The following is a 21,598-nucleotide window of genomic DNA, read 5'->3' on the forward strand; positions in this document are numbered from 1 at the left end:
TTTGCAACTTTTCCGTAAATCTACAATTATTCCCAAATATATACATTATTATTATCTTTTGATACAGGGCCTCACTCTGTAGCCTAGGTTGGAGTGCAGTTGAGGTAGATCAGGTAGGATGGTCACAGCCTCACTTAAAGGGGAACAAGATACTTGCCAAACAGACAGATAGAGGGAACAGCTGGATGCTGTACAACCCGCATCAGGAACTCGTGGTCAGAACATCCTGCTGCAAGGAGGAAAAAGAGCAAAAGGGGATAAGTCCTCTAGCTTGCACAGGCACAGAAACCCTTGGTCAGTGTCTTTAGGCTGACCTATACTCATTTTAACAGTAAAAACACTCCCCGGGGTGGAAAATTACTCTCAAATTCTTTTGTGCACCAACGTCAAGAACTTGAATCAGCCCACCAACAACACCGTGGAGGTATCACAGCTCACTGCAGCCTCATTCTCCCTGGCTCAAGCGATCCCCTCACCTAAGCCTCCAGAGTAGCTGGGACTACAGGTGTGCACCATCGCGTCTGGCTATTTAAACAATTTTTTGGTAGAGAAGAGGTCTTGCTATGTTGCCCACGCTGGTCTTGAACTCCTGAGCTCAAGTACTTCTCCAGCCCCAGTCTTCCAAAGTGCTGGGTTTACAGGCATGAGCCACTGGGTCTGGCTAAAATATGTATTTCGAAAAAGACTGACTAAACCTCCAACTCTCATACATTGTTGTGGTGGTATAAACGGTACATGTATTTTGGAAAACTGAGTTGCTTACCCTATGACTCAGCAGTTCTATTCTTGGGTCTCTATCCCAGATAAACCAGTGCAGTTTTATTAATAGCCTAAAACCAGAAACAAATGTCCACTAGCCAGAGAATACTGATACGTTCAACCACACAAATTATAGAGACAGGTTGAGCTAAAGAAACCAAACACAAGAGTACACACTCGGCTGCGTGCGGTGGCTCAAACCTGTAATCCCAGCACTCTGGGAGGCCAGGAGTTCAAGATCAGCCTGGGCAACACAGGGAGAGCCCCCCATCTCTACAAAAATTTTAAAAATTAGCCAGGTGTGGTGGCATTCACCTGTAGTACTAGCTACTCAGTCGGCTGAGCCCAGAAATTCGAGGTTACAGTGAGCTATTATTGTGCCTCTGAACTCCAGCCTGGGCAACAGAGCAAGATGTTGCCTTTTTTTTTTTGAGTCAGGAGTATCACCATGTCGCCCAGGCTGGTCAAGAACTTCTGGTCTAAAGCTGTCTCTTTAAAAAAAAAAAAAAAGAAAAGAAAAGAAAAAGGGAGCTGGGCTTGGTGGCTCATGCCTGTAATCCCAGCACTTTGGGAGGCCGAGGCAGGCGGATCAAATGAGCTGAGGTGTTTGAGACCAGCCTGGGTAACATGGCAAGACCTTATCTCTACAAAAAATATACAAAAATTAGCTAGGTTTGGTGGTGTGCCCCTGTAGTCCCAGCTACTTGGGGAGCTGAGGTAGGAGGATCACTTGAGCCCAGGAGGTCAAGGCCGCAGTGAGCCAAGATGCCACCACTGCACTCCAGCCTGGATGACAGAGACCCTCTCTCTCTCTCTCAAAAAAAGTGTATACTGTGAGTCCATTTATATGAAATTCTTGGAAGGACAATACTAATGGATGGTGATTTTGTAGAGTAGTGCTCACTTCCACAACAGCGATAGTAACTTATGGACCTGTACACTTAAGGTTAGTGAACTTTAAGCCTCAAATTAAAAAAAAATCTGGTAAAAGTTTGCCATTTCAACAATTTAATTAATTAATTAATTAAGAGATAGAGTCTTGCTCTTGTCGCCCAGGCTGGAGTGTCGTGGTGCAATTTTGGCTCACTGACTGCAACCTCCGCCTCCTGGGTTCAAGCGATTCTCCTGCCTCAGCCTCCTGAGTAGCTGGGATTACAGGCGCCTACCACCACGCCTGGCTAATTTTTGTGTTTTTAGTAGAAAAGGGTTTTCACCATGTTGGCCAGACTGGCCTTGAACTCCTGACCTCAGGTGAGCTGCCCGTCTTGGCGTCCCAAAATGCTGGGAATACAGATGTCAGTCACCACGCCTGGCCTCAATCAATTTTATTTTTTAATGGAGTCTCGCTCTATCACCCAGGCTGGAGTGCAGTGGTGCGATCTTGGCTCACTGCAACCTCCACCTTCCGGGTTCAAGCGATTCTCCTGCCTTAGCTGGCCAAGTAACTGGGACTATAGGCACATGCCACCACGCCCAACTAATTTTTGTATTTTTAGTAGAGACAGGGTTTCCCCATGTTGGCCAGGCTGCTCAAACTCCTGACTCAGGTGATCCACCCGCCTTGGCTTCCCAAAGTGCTGGGATTACAGGCGTGAGGCACCGCGCCCGGCCTCAACCATTTTAAAGCCTACAGTTCAGTGGTATTAGGTATATGCAGAATGCCATGCAACCACCACCACTTTCCATTTCCAGAACTTTATCATCCCAAAGAGAAACTCCCTTCCCCTCCTGCTCAGTCCTTGGTAATCTATATTCTACTTTGGATGGATTTGCCTACTGTAGCTACATTACATTAGTGTTCCTGTGTACCTTGAAGCCAGCATGGCAGAGAAAGAAAATGGTAAGGAAACAGCTTCTTGAGATATTTGGCTGTGAATATGGCGTATGTGGTAGGTGGAGGGGATGAGGGTAGAGTTTTGGCTTTATGTTTTAAGAAGGTTGTAATTTGAACTTAAGAGTCAAAGTTGGCCAGGCGCGGTGGCTCAAGCCTGTAATCCCAGCACTTTGGGAGGCTGAGACGGGCGGATCACAAGGTCAGCAGATCGAGACCATCCTGGCTAACACGGTGAAACCCCGTCTCTACTAAAAAATACAAAAAACTAGCCGGGCGAGGTGGCGGGCGCCTGTAGTCCCAGCTACTCAGGAGGCTGAGGCAGGAGAATGGCGTAAACTCGGGAGGCGAAGCTTGCAGTGAGCTGAGATCCGGCCGCTGCACTCCAGCCTGGGCGACAGAGTGAGACTCCGTCTCAAAAAAAAAAAAAAAAAAAAAAAAAGAGTCAAAGTTGAGAGTTCCCACGTCAGAAGGAAGTTGAATAATTGAGGCCTGCAAAGACATGGTAAGATCAGCAGCTGTGTTTTGGAGTGGGGAGAAGGGGACACTGGAATTGAAGTTTGGGGCAAGTTTATGAAGGGAATCTTTTGCCAGGGTAAGTTTTAAACTTTAATAATATCACCACCAGGATTTGAGTACCTTTGCCAGGCACTGGGTTAGGTACTGGACATAATTCTCCTTTATAACCACCCAGCAAGACAGGTATTATTGGTATGAACTTAGTTTAGTCATACTTTTTTTTTTTGAGACGGAGTCTTGCTGTGTTGCCCAGGCTGGAGTGCAATGGCACCATCTTGACTCACCGCAACCTCTGCCTTCTAGGTTCAAGAGATTCTCCTGCCTCAGCCTCCTGAATAGCCGGGACTACAGGCGCATGCCACCACACCCAGCTAATTTTGGAATTTCTAGTAGAGACAGGGTTTCACCACGATGGTCAGGCTGATCTCAAACTTCTGACATCATGATCCACCCACCTCAGCCTCCCAAAGTACCAGGATTACAGGCGTGAGCCACCAGCACCCAGCCTGTTCATACCAGTTTTACTGGTATGAACTTAGTTTGAGAGAATTTGCCAAAGACCAGTTTTTAGTGGATAGGCTCAAAATATTTGAAACATAACCAACTTTGTGAACTCTGTATGAGAAGGCAAACAATTTTGGCCCTTTAAGCTCGGGTTGGAGTGTTACTGGCTTCACTGGGTGTCTCTGGCAGCCTTAAAGATGCTGAAGGGTGGGGGTGGGAGGGTTTGGTGAAGAAATTAGGAGGTGCAGAAAGAACAGGAGATGGCCAAAGTCAGCCTAGTTTGGTTAAGAAAAAAATTTGGCCATGTCTTTGGTAAACCAGGGGGGAAGCCTGTCATGGACTTTAGGCCATGGACTAAAGGATCTATGGGACCAGGCCTAGGATTGGCTGTGCAAAGTAAACAGCAGGCAGATAATGATGCTTGAGTGCAGGGAGGGCTGGGCGCAGTGGCTTGCACCTGTAATCCCAGCATTTTGGGAGGCTGAGGCGGGCGGGTTACTTGAGGTCAGGAGTTTGAGACCAGCGTGGCCAACTGGGCAAAACCCCACCTGAGTCTATTAAAAATACAAAAATGGCAGGGTATGGTGGCTCACGCCCGGCCTCAGCACTTTGGGAGTCTGAGGCTGGTGGATCACTTGAGGTCAGGAGTTGGCCAACATGGGGAAACCCCGCCTCTATTAAAAATACAAAAATTAGCTGGGCATGGTAAGGGGATGGGGCGCCTGTAATCCCAGCAACTCAGGAGGCTGAGGCAGGAAAATCGCTTGAACCCAGGCAGTGGAGGTTGTGGTGAGCAGAGATCACACTACTGTACTGGGCAATAGAGTAAGCGAGACTGTCTCAAAAAAAAAAAGGCCAGTTGCGGTGGCTCACACCTGTACCCCAGCACTTTGGGAGGTCAGGGTGGGCGGATCATGAGGTCAGGAGACGAGACCATCCTGGCTAACATGGTGAAACCCTGTCTCTTAAAAATTAGCCAGGCGTGATGGCACGTCCCTGTAGTCACAGCTACTCGGGAGGCTGAGGCAGGAGAATTGCTTGACCCGGGAGGAGGAGGTTGCAGTGAGCCGAGATCATGTCACTACACTCCAGCCTAGGTGACAGAGTGAGGCTCTGTCTCAAAAAAAAAAAAAAAAAAGTGCAGGGAGAACAAAGGCAGCAAGTGGCCACAGACCTGGTGAAAGCACTGCTACAAATGGGCAACACCCTCAGGAGACTAGCCAGTGCTCTTGGCAGACAGAGGGACTGGCCACAGGGCTCTTAAAGAGTAGCAGAAAAATATTCTAGATTAAGTCAGAATATCTTGGACTTGTTAACTAAATTAGTTCAATAATGATCAACTGACATATCTAGGTTAAAAGGTTATTTTCATTTCTCAGTGTTACAGTCAGAATATTTACAGAAGTATTTATTTTAAAAGTAGACTTAAAAAAAAAAAAGTAATTTAAAGCTCCAAGGTGTATTGTTTCATGTAGGTGTTACTGCTACCTATACTTTCACCCCATTTATTAAGCCCAAAACACTTCAAGCAACTTTAGGTTCATAAATTAATAAGAAGGTACAGAAGCCCAACCAGGATGGGACAGAATGTGTTCCAGGTTGGAGGGGGACAGCATGGCTCCTCAGTGGTCTTGTACGGAACACTTGTGCTCTACTGTAATGAAGATTTTCTTCCTGAAAATCTGAATGTGACATTTTAGATCCTCTGGTTGTTGGTTTAGTCTCCGGATTATAATGGTGTGCTGGAATCAGGTGGTTGACTAGAAGGTCAATCCAAGCTCCTAGGCCCCCCTCTCCTGTAGGCCTCAATTATCCACCTGTGAGGCTCAGGAGGGCCGACCAACCTGAAGGTTGGGAAAACTTGCTTAAATGAGGAATTGCCATTTCAGCATAAACTGTCCTCAATTCTACTGTAGAAATTGTTTTCATTCTGGAGATGGTGAGTCCCAGAAGATCATGGCCAAGATGATATCCTAAGTGGCTTCCTCTGAGAGTTTATGCCCAAGAGGGAGCCATGTGGCCATGGCTTGCTTCTTCTTACATTTCTAATAGCTGCTCCATTTCCTTAAGGGCTGTTGTTAAATCATTTACTTGATTGTTACATAAGGTTTGCTGTTCTAGGAATCGGGCTCTTTCTTCTTTCATCTCCAGCTTTACCTTTAAGGCCTACAAGGAAAGACATTCCAAAGGAAAACAACACATACACAAAACTCTTGACTAACAGGAAACACAATACCCACATTATGCTCCTGTTCCACTAAGGAAGACCACTGGAGTCATTATGCTCCTGTTCCACTAAGGAAGACCACTGGAGTCATTATGCTCCTGTTCCACTAAGGAAGACCACTGGAGTCATTATGCTCCTGTTCCACTAAGGAAGACCACTGGAGTATCAACAGAGACCGTATCTTCTATTTTAGATTTTGTTTCTACGTGCTGGTTTTAGGAGTTGTCCCCCTAGTAGTAGAGAGGGACTAGACTCCTGTATCTCTAGGTTTGGGGCAATATCCCATGATTCATCCAAGCAATCCGAAGCAGTCCAGACCAAAGAATCTGTGTTTACTACAGGTCTCCTCCTCAAGTTATCAGGTTTCCACAGAAAAGATTACATACAGTTCTCAATTCCCAACTCTGAGCAACCTACTGTGTTACACATTGCCTCATGCCTTGGCAATGTGAACATTTCTAAGAGGCCTCGCTAACAGAAAGAAAAAAAAATTGGTGGAAAAAACTGCTAAAAAATCCAAATGAAGACTTGGAATATAGTTAATAGTAATGTACTGATGTTGGTCTCTTTTTTAAAAAAATTTTTTCCTGCCAGGTGCAGTGGCTCACACCTGTAATCCCAGCATTTTGGGAGGCCAAGGCGGGTGGATCATCTGAGGTCAGGAGTTTGAGACCAGCCTGGCCAACACGGTGAAACCCCATCTCTACTAAAAATATAAAAATTAGCCGGGCGTGGTCGCAAACGCCTAAAATCCCAGCTACTCAGGAGGCTGAGGCAAGAGAATCTCTTGAACCCGGGAAGTGGAGGTTGCAGTGAGCCGATTATCATGCCACTGCACTCCAGCCTGGGGGTAAGAGCGAGACTTTATCTCAAAAAAAAAATTTTTTTTCTATTTTTAGAGACATAGTCTCACTGTCACCCAGGCTGGAGTGCAGCGGCATGATCACAGCTCATTGCAGCCTTGCCCTCCTGGGCCCAAGTGGTCTTCTTGCCTCAGCCTCCTGAGCAGCTGGGACTACAGGTATGCACCATCTCTCTCTCTCTCTCAAAAAAAGTATATACTGTGAGTACCTTTGCCAGGCACTGGGTTAGGTACTGGACATAATTCTCTTTTATAACCACCCAGCAAGACAGGTATTATTGGTATGAACTTAGTTTATTCATACTTTTTTTTTTTTGAGACGGAGTCTTGCTGTGTTGCCCAGGCTGGAGTGCAATGGCACCATCTCAACTCACCGCAACCTCTGCCTTCCACCACACCTGGCTATTTTCTAAATTTTATTTTGCAGAGATGGGATCTCGCTATGTTTCCCAGGCTGGTCTCAAACTCCTGGCTTCAAGTAATCCTTCCACCTCAGCCTCCCAAAGTGCTGGGATTATAGGCATGAGCCACCATGCCTGGCTGGTTTCTTAGTTTTGACAAATGTACCAGGATAATGTAAGATGTTACTGTTGGGGGTGGGGGGAGGGAGTGCATCAAGAAGAATAGCTAATGGATGCTGGGCTCAACACCTTGGTGATGGGATGATCTGTGCAGTAAACCACCATGGCACATGTTTACCTGTGTAACAAACCTGCACACCCTGTCCATGTACCCCTGAACTTAAAAGTTGGAAATTAAAAAAAAAAAAAAAAAAATCAGGGTAAATCTTCTGTATTATCTTTGTAACTTTCCTATAAATCTAAAATTATTTAGAAAGTTTATTAAAAAGAAAAGAAAAACAGGAAAGAAATCTACCTATCGTGGTAGGATATGGTCAGGGTGATGTCTGCCTCTCACCTGTAACTCCTCCATCTGCTTTTTGGCTGTTTCATTAAAAAGCTTCAGCTCCTCTTGCAAAGTTTCTAACAGCAACTAAGAGGAAAGTACAATGTAGGAAACAAATCTTCATATAAAACCAGACCTGCATTAGATGATGGCTAACATCCCTTCCACACAGTTCTCAACAAAGGAGTCAGGAGAGAAATTTGATACAGTATAGAACAGAGGAACCAGAAAGCTCTCTCTACAGGTTTACCTATCACGTGTTTTAAATTTTCTTTATTTTTTTATTTTTTTATTTTTTTGAGGCAGAGTCTCGCTCTGTCGCCCGGGCTGGAGTGCAGTGGCCGGATCTCGGCTCACTGCAAGCTCCGCCTCCCGGGTTCACGCCATTCTTCTGCCTCAGCCTCCCGAGTAGCTGGGACTACAGGCGCCCGCCACCTCGCCTGGCTAGTTTTTTGTGTTTTTTAGTAGAGACGGGTTTCACCGTGTTAGCCAGGATGGTCTCGATCTCCTGACCTCGTGATCCACCCGCCTCGGCCTCCCAAAGTGCTGGGATTACAGGCGTGAGCCACCGCGCCCGGCCCCACGTGTTTTAAATTTTCAATTCAGACTTACCTATATTTGTAAGCACAAAGCTACCTTTCAAGTAAAATATGCTATTTTGAGTGCATGTCCCATTTCTCTTTTCTACCATCGCAGATAATCAAAGGTTGTTTCTTGGGGTTTATGGAACACACAGCAGAGACCTTCTTAGATTTACAGAGCCCCAGTCACTCAGCCCTTGTGCCCTTTTGCACCCATTCCCTCACCATAGAGTCCATGTGGTTGGTAGTAGATTCTTGTCGTGATGCCAGGGTCTCACTGCCTAAAGCTGATGGATACAACAAAGTCAACTTCACTTAGGAAACTACACACTTTAAACAAAAGAAAATAAAAACCCTCCATGAACAAGTACAGAAATATTCATGAGGGAAATTTCTCTTAAGTGTCTAATCCTGGACTTTCTCCCAAGTTTTCACCTTGGCAGGGCCACCCACATCTGCCCTGCAGAACTGCATTTTATCTCCTTTCAATCTAGGTTTGGATACGGCCAAAAATTCTGTATACTTTCTCCTTAGGTCAGTGGACAATTTGTCCAAAGGAAATGTATAGGTTGGATTTTTTTGGTTTTGTTCACAATTTAAGAGCCTTTCAGACTTTAAAAATTATTACTTTTGGTAATATCACATGCATGTAACAAATTAAAATCATACAAAATATTTATGGTGTCAGGTGTGGTGGGGCATACCTGTAGTCCCAGCTACTCAGGAGGATTGCTTGAGCCCAGGAGTTGGAGGCCGGCCTAGGCAACACAGCGAGATCCCATTTCAAAAAAAAAAAAATTTTTTTTTAAATTTAAAAACATGTATTTTACAGTGACTATAAAGAATATCCCAGGTCGGGCATGGTGACTCATGTCTGTAATCCCAGTACTCTGGGAGGCTGAGGCAGGCAGATCACTTGAGGTCAGGAGTTTGAGACCAGCCTGGCCAACATGGCGAAACCTTGTCTCTACTAAAAATACAAAAATTAGCTGTGTGTGGTGGTACACGCCTGTAATCCCAGTTACTCATGAGGCTGAGGCAGGAGAATCGTTTGAACTGAGGAGGAGGAGGTTTCAGTGAGCTGAGATCACACCACTGTACTCCAGCCTGGGCAACGGAGTGAGACTCCATCTCAAAAAAAAAAAAAAAAGGCTGGGCGCGGTGGCTCAAGCCTGTAATCCCAGCACTTTGGGAGGCCGAGACGGGTGGATCATGAAGTCAGGAGATCGAGACCATCCTGGCTAACACCGTGAAACCCTGTCTCTACTAAAAAAAAAATACAAAAAACTAGCCGGGCGAGGTGGCAGGCACCTGTAGTCCCAGCTACTCGGGAGGCTGAGGCAGGAGAATGGCGTAAACCTGGGAGGTGGAGCTTGCAGTGAGCTGAGATCCGGCCACTGCACTCCAGCCTGGGCAATAGAGCGAGACTCCATCTCAAAAAAAAAAAAAAAAAAAAAAAAAAAAAGAAAAAAAAAGAATATCCTCACCTGTAACCTAAAGATTAACCAGTAACATTCAAAGTCAGTATTCCTTAATACAAAAAGGCCTGGGCCCCTTTCCTGGGCATTCTCTAGCTCTATGACTCAGTCTGAGGCCCTCTTACAGTCTTTGGACAATTCCTTCTTCTGCTCTCTTTGCTACAGATTCTGCTCTCTGGGGGACAGGGTCAGAACAGTAGTCATTTTTTAGTCACTGATATTCTGCTGATTAGCCAGGTTTAAGAATGCTTGAAGTAGTATTTTCTGTCTCTTCCCATTTGGGAAAGTTACTAGTATGCTTCCAAGGAAGAATATGTTCAAACAAAATGTACCTTTCAAGCACACTAGTAACTTTCCCAAATGAGAAGAGACAAAATATTCTCCCTTGAAAGGAACAAAATATTTCTCATCTACTTGCAAGGTCCTACCTGTTGGCATAAAGTGTTCAGGTAAGAAAGAGATAACCTTCTCTCTATATAATCCTCTGAAATTCTATTGGCCAGGCAAAAATCAACATCACATGAAAACAGAAGCCCTCCAAAATCTTTAGGGCTTTACTGAAGTAACCCCTGCACTTACTGGGCCAGCTGATGCCATGCTGCCAAGATCAACCCAGGAGGGGATACATGCACCGATCCCTTCAGAGGCAGCTAGCTGTGTGCTATCTCTTACCTGGATCGAGGCCCTTGCTCTCCAAAATTGCCAAACAGTTGTCCCGAAACTTCTCCAGCAGCTCTACCTTTTGGGTCAGGTCCTTCAGCTCTCCCTGTTGGAGCACCGCACAGACAGATCAGGAACTGTCCCAGTCCCTAGGAGTGGTCGCCCTTTCTTGCCCTTGCTCTTGGACAGCCATAGCAAAAGCCTGTTTTTTTTTTTCTGCCCTTGGGCATTTGTGCATTAACAAGCTTGCTCACCCAAGGGGCCACCCATCAGGATTCCATGTGCATCACCCAGTGACAGCTGGTAACAGAGCTCTGGTGGGTCTCTTACCTGAGTTTCAGTCAACTTCTGGTGCAACTGCTTGTTGACGGCTTCTAAGAGCTGGTTCTTGTCCTTGAGCTCTTCCTCTGATTTTTGCTTACTCAGTGGTTTGTAGCTGTAATAACAGTTGTACTTACATGAAAAGACAAAAGAGTGAAGAGCATGGCCTACACCAGGCACGGGGGCTCACGCCTGTCATCCCAGCACTTTGGGAGGCCGAGGTGGGCAGATCACCTGAGGTCGAGAGTTCAAGACCAGCCTGACCAACACGGAGAAACCCTGTCTCTACTACAAAGACAAAAATTAGCTGGGCGTGGTGGCGCATGCCTGTAATCCCAGTTATTTGGGAGGTTGAGGCAAGAGAATTGCTTGAACCTAGGAGGTGGAGGCTGTGGTGAGCTGAGATTGCGCCATTGCACTCCAGCCTGGGCAACAAGAACAAAACTCCATCTCAAAAAAAAAAAAAAGGCTGGGCGCGGTGGCTCAAGCCTGTAATCCCAGCACTTTGGGAGGCCGAGACGGGTGGATCACGAGGTCAGGAGATCGAGACCATCCTGGCTTACACGGTGAAACCCCGTCTCTACTAAAAAAAAATACAAAAAAACTAGCCGGGCGAGGTGGCGGGCACCTGTAGTCCCAGCTACTCGGGAGGCTGAGGCAGGAGAATGGCGTGAACCCGGGAGGCGGAGCTTGCAGTGAGCTGAGATCGCGCCACCGCACTCCAGCCCGGGCGACAGAGGGAGACTCTGTCTCAAGAAAAAAAAAAAAAAAAAAAAAAAAAAAAAAAAAAAGGCCTACAGAGTTACCCAAACACATCCCGTTCCTATCCTATTTACATAGTGGTATATGACCTTCAGTGAGTTGCATAACCTCCCTGAGGCCCTGTTTCCTCATTTTGGCAATTAGGACAATACCCACATCTCATAGTATTATTATTAACAATAAGAGAGAAAACACATGTGCATTTCTTAGTCCAGTGGCTGGGCTAATATGTAATAAAATAATCTAATGTTTATCATCTAATAAACTCTAATATCACCAATATTAGAGTTTTTTCTTTTCTCTTTTTCTTTTTTTTTGAGACGGAGTCTCGCTCTGTTGCCCAGGCTGGAGTGCAGTGGCGCTATCTGGGCTCACTGCAAGCTCCGCCTCCCGGGTTGCCATTCTCCTACCTCAGCCTCACAAGTAGCTGGGACTACAGGCAGCCATCACCACACTCGGCTAATTTTTTGTATTTTTAGTAGAGACGGGGTTTCACTATGTTAGCCAGGATGGTCTCAACCTCTTGACCTTGTGCTCCGCCTGCCTCAGCCTCCCAAAGTGCTGGGGTTACAGGCGTGAGCCACTGCGCCGGGCCTAGAGTTTTTTCTTAAAGTTCTCAGTCTTTATTGCTAGTATTTTGTCTTCAAAACTTTCTCATTTTTTTAAGTCAGAGTCTCGCTCTGTCACCTAGGCTGGAGTGCAATGACGTGATTTGGCTCACTGCAACCTCTGCCTCTGGGGATGAAGTGATTCTCCCGCCTCAGCCTCCTGAGTAGCTGGGATTATAGACATGCGCCACCACGCCCGGCTAATGTTTGTATTTTTAGTAGAGATGGGGTCTCATCATGTTTCCCAGGCTGGACTCGAACTCCTAACCTCAGGTTATCCACCAGCCTTGGCCTCCCAAAGTGTTGAGATTATAGGCATGAGCCACTGTGCCCTGCTATCTTCAAAACTCTTAAGATAAGCCCAAATAATAGATCTGGAACTAAAACCTATTTATACAGACTTTTCAGCGTATTATTTCTATTTCTGATAGTGCAAAACTTCGAAGCTAGCCTCAAAGATGAGAGATGAATCTTCTCTCCAGGATTTCACCACCACTACCACCACCAGAATCTTCATCTCGAGATCACTAACTACAGGCAGCCCTTCCTCTCCTGAAGGCTTCACCCTCCTGTTGATGGGCCATAGCTAAGTGTGATTTCCAATCAGCAGTGGTCCTGGCGTGGAGTCCAAAAAGCTCTTGCTTGAGACTTAAGATAGTAGCACCACTGATTCTTGCGCTGACAATGGTTCTTACACCTAGCTGTGCCTCACCCCTGAAAATTCCACTCACGTTCCTGAGGTGGAACCCAGACCCTAACCCAGTAAACAAGTCCCACGAGTGATTCTGATGCAGAACCAAGGATTGAGATCCACTACCCTAGAATAGTGGCCAAGTTGATTTACCCTGATGCTCACCCTTTTCTGACATTCCTTCTGGTGGTGGTATCAGTAGCTTTCATTTGCCTAGGAGGGCAGAAACAAAGAAATGAATCAGAGACTCATAGTACTGTTAAGTGTGCAGTGAACAGGCAGAACAAAGAACTTGAGTTGCTGAGGAAAGAACCAGGGATGACATACAAGGCAAATGGCACAAGCTTGAGAGCTCTGAGGGACTATGCATTATTGTTTCAGCACAGACTATTGAAAAGGCTTATTAGTAGCAAAGGAGCATGACCCCAACCACCCCAACATCCTGACAGAGCTGCTCCTCTCAAGATGGCGTAGATATCTCATGTCAATGTCACTCACCTGGGAACTGAATGCTGGCCGGGGAGACACACACACACCATGCTAGGGCTGGACTGTGGTCAGACCAGCAACCTAGGATAACAACTAGTCCCCACCCCACATGACTACCCCTCAGGGGTGGTGTATGACTACAGTGCTGCCATTTGTATGCTCCGAGCAAGCGATGAAAGAGGAAAGAACACCTCTTATAGCCCTGGCTGTGTCTCTTCAGAAAGATCAACACAGAGGGTTCTGGCAAAGAGCTCAGCAATGCTGCACAGCTCTGGGCCACTGACTGAAGGCCAGTTGTTCAGGAGCCTTGTATTCCCCAAAACCCTGTTTTCTAATTCTTTGTACTGATCAATTTCTAGGAAGATGTTCTAACTGGATACTAATGATCTGTTCTCACCCATTCTCTCGTCTCAGTTTGGTGATTTTTGTAACATCATTCTCTGGACCTCCTGAATGAAGCTGTTTGGAAACATCGACTTCTTTGGACCTAACAGGTAAGAGACTCTTAGAAGTGGCCCGAGTTTGTGTGTCTGCAAAGGAAAACGAGAGGTAAAACTTCTGGCATCATGAGCCAACAGCTGCAACCCTATAACAAACAGAGCCCCATTCTAAGCTGTCATAAATCTTTTTTTTTTTTTTTTGAGACGGAGTCTCGCTCTGCCGCCCAGGCTGGAGTACAGTGGCCGGATCTCAGCTCACTGCAAGCTCCGCCTCCCGGGTTCACGCCATTCTCCTGCCTCGGCCTCCCGAGTAGCTGGGACTACAGGCGCCCACCACGTCGCCCGGCTAGTTTTTTGTATTTTTAGTAGAGACGGGGTTTCACCGTGTTAGCCAGGATGGTCTCGATCTCCTGACCTCGTGATCCGCCCATCTCGGCCTCCCAAAGTGCTGGGATTACAGGCTTGAGCCACCGCGCCCGGCCCAGTTGTCATAAGTCTTTACTTTATTTTTAAAAATATTATTAATTTTTTGAGACAGAGTCTCGCTCTGTGGCCCAGGCTGGAGTACAGTGGTGTGATCTTGGCTCACTGCAACCTCTGCCTCTTGGGTTCAAGCGATTCTCCTACCTCAGCCTCCTGAGTAGTTGGACTACAGGCACCTAAAATACGTTTTAAAATAAAATTAACAAAATAGAGACAGGGTCTCACTATGTTGCCCAGCCTGGCCTCGAGCTCCTGGGTTCAAACAATCCTCCTGCCTTGGCCTCCCAGGCGTGAGCCACCATGCCTGGCCAAATCTTTATTTTCATTCTGGCAAATTTCAACATGTGATATTAATTCAAAAGAATAAAACTTCCAGGCTAATTGGCAATAAAAACCAAAATTCTTTAAATGTGACAGTACAGTGTGTTTGAGGGTAGCCAAAAGTTTCGTTGAACTGAAAGGTGGAGGCTGTAAAAGTGAACATGGAGATGGACACCAGCAGAGCGCAGGGTGGAAGTTAGCAGGTGAATCCTTGTACCATCTCGTTAAGCTCCTCCAAGCACGCTGCACACTTTCCTAAGGCATGACTGAGCTGCTCTGAGTTTTTTTAAATCACGACTTCATTCTTTTTCCCAGAATATCTTCCTAACCACTCTAAGACATCTTTGTGTCCCCATCACCTAGGAGAGTATTTGGCATATGAACAGGGTTCAATAACTGCTTGTTGAATAAATGAAACATTTCACAGTTGCATGAGTTGTTTCACAGACCATCTCTAAACCACCTGTCTGGTTCCTTCCCCTTCCACGCTGACTGCCTCTACCACCAGCTCTTTCGTTTACCCTTCGTTAAGTTTAGAGTTTCCCTATTAGGCATTCTAATCTGATCTTCTTGCCAGATAACCAGAGAAATGGCCCTGCCGTAACACTCTTCTTCTCCAAAGGAGAGAATTTTCCTTCATCCTTGTGCCAGCTCCCCAACCACACAGTCCATCATTCGTGTTCTACAGCAAATTCAAGTAACTTATCTGGAGTTAAGCAGCCCCCCTCCACACGCAGGCTTTTCTGGACTCACTCTCACTTTGTTCACTGTAAAATGGCCCCTTTAAGCTTGACCTAACTTAAGAGCCATTACAATCAAATCAAATTGAAGAAATGCCGTACAAATGAGGTATTAAAAGGGTTCTTTTGGAGGTGTCTGTCTGAAGTAAAAGGTAACCTTGGAGAAATATCATCTTCTCCTCTCTCAAGTATTAGCAAGTTATAAACAACAAATCTACTCCATGTAAAATGGAATTAACAGTCGATTGATCAACATTGACTAGAATTGGTTCCAATAATTCGTATTTGCTAAAACCTAAGGATTGCAATGTAGGAAAAATTTAGTAGGATTTCACAAAGCTGTCTCCCAAAAATGGGAGACACTGGGAGGGGAACTGGATGGCTGGTGTCAAGGAAGGGAAGGAAACTTGTTTATCATTGTATATGGTTTTCCAACTTTTTTTTTACATGTGCATATATTACTTATCCAGCCCATGCTCAAAATCAAAACAAAAAACCTGGGACGCAGCCTAAAAATTGGAAACTGTTCCAGTTACATATGATCATAAAGCTGGGACAGAGATGGAAATCAAAGAGATGAACACTTCTAGCTTGGCTGAGAGAGCTAGTCACTGCCCACTGACTGAGGGGCACTGCATCTAAGGGAAAGACACAGCAAGCAGCTGAGACCTGGCTCCAGTTCTTCTAGCAACTCCTAGTCCCCGCTGGTGCCAGGATTACCATTCAGGTGTTCTGTGGCAACACAAGACAACAAACAACCCAAAAGCCTATTTACTTCAGAGCTCAATCCTGCCAAGGTTTATGTACCAGCTGAGTGGAATCATCTGGGAAGGGATCATAAATAGCTACTCCACAATCTCCCACAACAGTTTTCTGATGTCTGAAGCTTATTCTGTACTATAATCTCTAGATTAGGCAGTTTCCCGACTGCAAACCCCATGAGATGACTTTGAACCACAAACAAAGCAACACAAAGCAGATGGCAAAGCAATTAAAAACTCTATTTTTAATCATGTCTGTCTCTTCGCCCAAGTTTCTCAAATACTTTGCTTAGGTCTAACCCCTCTCTCCCGTTTCACTCAACAAACGTATATTGAGAATGTGGTAATGAGAAACACGGCGCAGATATAAAGGTGACCAAAGAACCCTAAGCATTCCACTCCACTTCTCAAATGACTCTCTCCTTTCCTCCCTGAAAACAAACCCAATCCCTCAAGATGGCCCAAGTCTGGAAATAAGACGGATAACCGGTTAGAAGGGGATTCCTAGCTTAATGGGAATAACATTGTACAATAACCAACAACTTGAATCTAACTGATGAATACAGTACATACGCAGGCAGAAAAATGCAGAGCAGGTCTAAAACCCTACCACATGGCCCTTCCCCTAACTCCCATCATAAACCTACACACCCTGGTTATAGGGCGCTCGCAGGTTTTCAGGGCCGGCGGCACACCCTCCCAGTGCCCACGCCACCCACTGGATCTCCACACTCCCGGGACCATCCCCGGCCAGGCCGCAGTGCCCCGGGCGCGGCGTGGACACTCACCTGCGGGCTGGCCGCCGCTCAGCGCAGAGGCGGGCTGCAGGCTATACACTGTCTTAACCACACTGGTCATCGTAACGAGGCGGCACGGCTGAACTCTGGAAGGTACAGGATGAATGTTACCCAGCGCTGGACTACTGGGCCCGAGAGTGGTGGGCTTGGGGATAGCGCGACCCGACAGGCCCCGGCTCGGGGTTGGAAAAGAGAAAATCCTCCTTTCCCAGCTCTTTCCGTCCTTCCTCCCATCCAGCCCAGTCCCTCGCCCCGGGAGAGCCGAACCCAGGAGCCCGCCGGTCCTGCCCGCAGTCCTCGTCGCTCTCTTTCAAAAGATCCCCTGAAGCAACTGTCTCGCCTCCTGCCAAGTCGGCCGCCTCGGTTTCAAATGGAAACTTCCGGTAGCTGGGCGGAAGTGGGTGGGAATCGCACTCTGTAGAAAGCCATGTTGTACGGAACATTCTGTCCCGGGGCGGGGGTTCGGGAGCCGCCATGCTGTACGGAAGGTTCGCTCGGAGGCCAGAGGCAGACCTAGCGAAAGGTGTTGGAGCCCCCAGGTCTGGGCGGAGAGGGAGGGTGATGCAATTTGTAGGCTTGAATGGAGCTAATGAGCTACCAGCGTCATATTCCGGGATGGAGACGCAAACGTGGCCACATTAAGGATCCATGTCACAATCCTCTTTATTTAGTTTGGGATTGTTAGGGATATTGCCAGGAGCACGGGTTATTTGGAAGAAAACTACATGTTACAGGAGGAGAGTGGCAGGTGATGCTTGAAGAAAAGGACCTATGGGCTGACATACCTGAGGCACCTACCTGAGGTCCTAATTTTAATAGCACTTACCCAGATTTTAAGTAGCGATTCAAAGCTATTCCTAATAAACAGTGTAGTTTGCATCATTAAATGCACTAGTTCATTCATTTCATCCAGCATTTATTGAGCACCTCCTGATTACCCAGCAATGTTCTCAGTGGGTGGGAGGGACTGAGGGAGAGCAAATATCCAGATTGACCTTGGCTCTGCCCTCCTGGAGTTTACAACTTAGGAAACAGACAGTGAACAAATAATCACATGAATAAATATATATTTACAGATTGTGGTGAAATTGTGAAGAAGGCTAGTCGCAGTGGCTCATAGCTGTAATTTCAGCACTTTGGGAGGTGGAGGCGGGTGGACTGCTTGAGTCCAGGAGTTCAAGAACAGCCTGAGCCGGGCGCGGTGGCTCAAGCCTGTAATCCCAGCACTTTGGGAGGCCGAGACGGGCGGATCACGAGGTCAGGAGATCGAGACCCTCCTGGCTAATACAGTGAAACCCCGTCTCTACTAAAAATACAAAAACTAGCCGGCGAGGTGGCGGGCGCCTGTAGTCCCAGCTACTCGGGAGGCTGAGGCAGGAGAATGGCGTAAACCCGGGAGGCGGAGCTTGCAGTGAGCTGAGATCCGGCCACTGCACTCCAGCCTGGGCGACAGAGTGAGACTCCGCCTCAAAAAAAAAAAAAAAAAAAAAAAAAAAAAAAAGAACAGCCTGGGCAACATAGTGAAACCCCATCTCTACAAAAAATACAAAAATTAGCCGGGCGTCGTGGCATGTTCCTGTAGTCCCAGCTACCCTGGAGGCTGAGGTGGCGGGATTGTGTGACCTCCGGGGGGCAGAGGTTGCAGTGAGCCGAGATTGCACCACTGCACTCCACCCTGGGTGACAGAGCATGATCTTAAAAACCAAACCAAAACACACACACACACACACACAATGAAGAAAAAGTACAAAATCCTATAAGATAGAAAAGCAGGGAAACTTAGTTTATATTGGGGGCTCAGGGAAGACCTCTCTGAGATGATGTTTGATTAAGGAAGGAGGAGAGGGAGTTAATCTCATTGGGGAAAGGGGAAAATGCAAAGTCCCAAGGCAGAAACGGGTTCTTCCACAGGCACCGAAAGATAGGAATAGAGTGGTACAGATAAAACTGGAGAAATAAGAAGTCAAGAGACAAATTTTACGGGCTAAGGTATAGAGATTAGATTTTATCTAAAAATAATGGAAAGTCACTGAAGCATTATAGCAGGAGAGTGTCATACAATTTATATTTTATTTTATTTTATTTTTTTGAGACAGGGTCTCACTCTGTTGCCCAGGCTGGAGTGCAATCATAGTTCACTGCAACCTTGAACTCCTGGGTTCAGGAGATCCTCCCACCTCAGCCTCCTGAGTAGCTAACACTAAAGGTTAAAGGTGCATGCCACCAGGCCCAGCTAGTTTTGTACAGATGGGGTCCTGCTATGTTGCCCAGGCTGGTCTTAAACTCCTGGCCTCAAATGATCCTCCCACCTCAGCCTCCCAACAGGCATGAGCCACTGTAACTGGCTCAATTTATATATATATATATATATTCTTTTCTTTCTTTCTTTCTTTCTTTTTTTTTTTTTTGGAGACAAAGTCTCATTCGGTTGCCCAGGCTGGAGTGCAGTGGTGTGATCTCGGCTCGGCTCACTGCAACCTCCGCCTCCTGAGTTCAAGCGATTCTCCTGCCTCAGTCTCCCAAGTAGCTGGGATTACAGGCACTGCTACCATGCTTGGCTAATTTTTTGTATTTTTAGTAGAGACAGCGTTTCAACATGTTGGCCAGGCTGGTCTCAAACTCCTGACCTCAGGTGATCTGCCCGCCTCAGCCTCCCAAAGTGCTGGGGCAGGCGTGAGCCACTGCGCCCAGCCCTTTTTCTTTTCGAATAATTGGGCTTGAATAATTGTGTGGACAGAGTCACTATTTTCTGCTGGGGAAATTGAGAGTTCAGTTTTGAACGCGGAAAACCAGACATATCTTTGAGGCATTCCAGTGGGGTGGTCATGTAGGCAATTGGAATTACAGGCCTTGAGCCCGGAAGAGAGCCTGGATTGGAGATACACTCTTGGGAGTTACTGACATATGAATGTACTTAAAATCTTGATATTTAGGAGTTCGAGACCAGTCTGGCCAACACGATGAAACCCTGTCTCTGCTAAAAATACAAAACAATGGCCGGGCACAGTGACTCACGCTTGTAATCCCAGCACTTTGGGAGGCCGAGGTGGGATCACTTGAGGCCAGAAAATCGAAACCAGAGTGGTCAACATGGTGAAATCCGGTCTCTACTAAAAATAGAAAAATTAGCCAGGCGTGGTGGTGCATGCCTGTAATCCCAGCTACTCGGGAGGCTGAGGCAGGAGAATGACTTGAACCTGGGAGGTGGAGGTTGCAGTGAGCCGAGATGGTGCCACTGTACTCCAGCCTGGGTGACAGAGCGAGACTCTGTCTCAAACAAGATAAAATAAAAAATAAAATAAAACAAAACCTTGATATTTGATAAGATCAAGAGAAGAAGTGTGCAGAGAGCCTTTGGGCCAAGGACAGGACACCAGCATTTTGAAGTTGCAATGGTAATAAGGTGCTTGCCAAGAGACCTGACAAAGAGGTGCCAGAGAGGTGAGAAGAGAACAAAAGAAGGGTGGTGTTCCAAAATCTAAGGAGGAAGTGGCAAGCTGCTGAAGGAGGGAGTGGTGAACTATTGAAAATAGTTGACGTTCTAACTCCGCTGCCGCCATGGCTCCTGTGAAAAAGCTTGTGGCGAAGGGGGGCAAAAAAAAGAAGCAGGTTCTGAAGTTCACTCTTGATTGCATCCACCCTGTAGAAGACGGAATCATGGATGCTGCCAATTTTGAGCAGTTTTTGCAAGAAAGGATCAAAGTGAACGAAAAAGCTGGGAACCTTGGTGGAGGGGTGGTAACCATCGAAAGGAGCAAGAGAGAGATCACCGTGATATCTGTGGTGCCTTTCTCCAAAAGGGATTTGAAATATCTCACCAAAAAATATTTGAAGAAGAATAATCTATGTGACTGGTAGCGCGTAGTTACCAACAGCAAAGAGAGTTATGAATTACGTTACTTCCAGATTAACCAGGACGAGGAAGACGAGGAAAATGAGGATTAAATTTCATTTATCAAGAATATTTTGTATGAATTCTTGAATAAAACTTGGGAACAAACAAACAAACAAAAACACACACACACACACACACACACAAATAGCTGAAAGGGCAAGTAGAATGAGAATGAAAAGCATCCAGTGAATTTAGCAACAGAGAAGTCGTGATGAGTCTAGCAAGAGGAATGCTGGTGGAGCGTTTGGGGTGGCAGTCACATGGGCATGGGTTGAAGAGTACGTGGGAGATGAGGAAGCAGAGATGGCAGGTGTAACTCCAGGAGTCTGTTGCAAAAAAAGCAGAGCAACTGGGCAGTAACTGGAGATGGGTTATGGGGGTCAAAGAAAGCTTTCTCTAAAGCTGTGGACATGTGGGCCCGGCGGGATGGCTCAGCCTGTAATCCCAGCACTTTGGGAGGCTGAGGCGGGCGGATCACAAGGTCAGGAGATGGAGACCATCCTGGCTAACACGGTGAAACCCCGTCTCTACTAAAAATACAGAAAAACTAGCCGAGTGTGGTGACGGGTGCCTGCAGTCCCAAGCTACTCAGGAGGCTGAGGCAGGAGAATGGCGTCAACCTGGGAGGCGGAGCTTGCAGTGAGCCGAGATTGCGCCACTGCACTCCAGCCTGGGTGACACAGAGAGACTCCGTCTCAAAAAGAAAAAAAAAAAAAAAGCTGTGGATATGTGTGCCGATAGGTATGAGCCAGTAGAACGGAGGGAAAGGATGCTCAGGAGCAAGGAAGAAGGAAGATGGGATCCAGAGTAGCATCTTTAAATTCCTTTATTCATATGCCCCTACAAAAAAACAAAAAACAAAAAACAAACAAAACAAAACAAAACAAAAAACCCCAAAAAACCCTCTTGCCTGTTTTTACTTGATACTTAATATTTAAGTTTACTTTGATTTTTATTTTTTTA

General features: G+C 46.4%; 1 protein-coding gene and 1 pseudogene across 6 annotated transcripts; one reads left to right on the top strand and one right to left on the bottom strand.

The window, feature by feature from the left end:
* On the bottom strand, positions 1-17,335 carry KNSTRN (kinetochore localized astrin (SPAG5) binding protein). 5 transcript variants are annotated; one of them, XM_033190574.1, is made up of 9 exons: positions 17,008-17,335; positions 16,732-16,826; positions 13,596-13,728; positions 12,875-12,922; positions 10,658-10,763; positions 10,340-10,433; positions 8,415-8,476; positions 7,621-7,695; positions 2-229 (listed from the first exon to the last, which is right to left on the bottom strand). In XM_033190574.1, exons 1-9 carry the CDS (start codon positions 17,214-17,216, stop codon positions 203-205), a joined length of 849 nt encoding a protein of 282 aa, XP_033046465.1. In that variant the 5' UTR covers positions 17,217-17,335; the 3' UTR covers positions 2-202. The 5 variants fall into 5 exon arrangements, with proteins under 5 accessions (XP_033046468.1, XP_033046465.1, XP_033046464.1 ...); XM_033190573.1 differs by lacking the exon at positions 2-229 and adding an exon at positions 4,964-5,779 and having other exon boundaries at positions 8,415-8,470; positions 17,008-17,334; XM_033190572.1 differs by lacking the exon at positions 2-229 and adding an exon at positions 4,964-5,779 and having other exon boundaries at positions 17,008-17,334.
* Positions 17,336-20,285: 2,950 nt separating this feature from the next.
* LOC117069287 lies at positions 20,286-20,740 on the top strand (annotated as a pseudogene). Its single transcript, XR_004431486.1, has one exon. The product of XR_004431486.1 is annotated as a 60S ribosomal protein L22-like (transcript).
* Positions 20,741-21,598: the final 858 nt, after the last annotated feature.

The sequence above is a fragment of the Trachypithecus francoisi genome, unplaced genomic scaffold (assembly GCF_009764315.1).
Source record: "Trachypithecus francoisi isolate TF-2019V2 unplaced genomic scaffold, Tfra_2.0 Lachesis_group3, whole genome shotgun sequence".
NCBI lineage: Eukaryota > Metazoa > Chordata > Mammalia > Primates > Cercopithecidae > Trachypithecus > Trachypithecus francoisi.

Coding starts and splice junctions, on each gene's coding strand:
- KNSTRN (XM_033190572.1), bottom strand. CDS start 17,216: ATGGCGGCTCCCGAACCCCCGCCCCGGGACAGAATGTTCCGTACAACA. Junction 16,827..17,007: donor CAGGACCGGCGGGCTCCTGG/GTTCGGCTCTCC, acceptor TGTACCTTCCAG/AGTTCAGCCGTGCCGCCTCG. Junction 7,696..8,414: donor CCAACCACATGGACTCTATG/GTGAGGGAATGG, acceptor CTTTCCTCTTAG/TTGCTGTTAGAAACTTTGCA.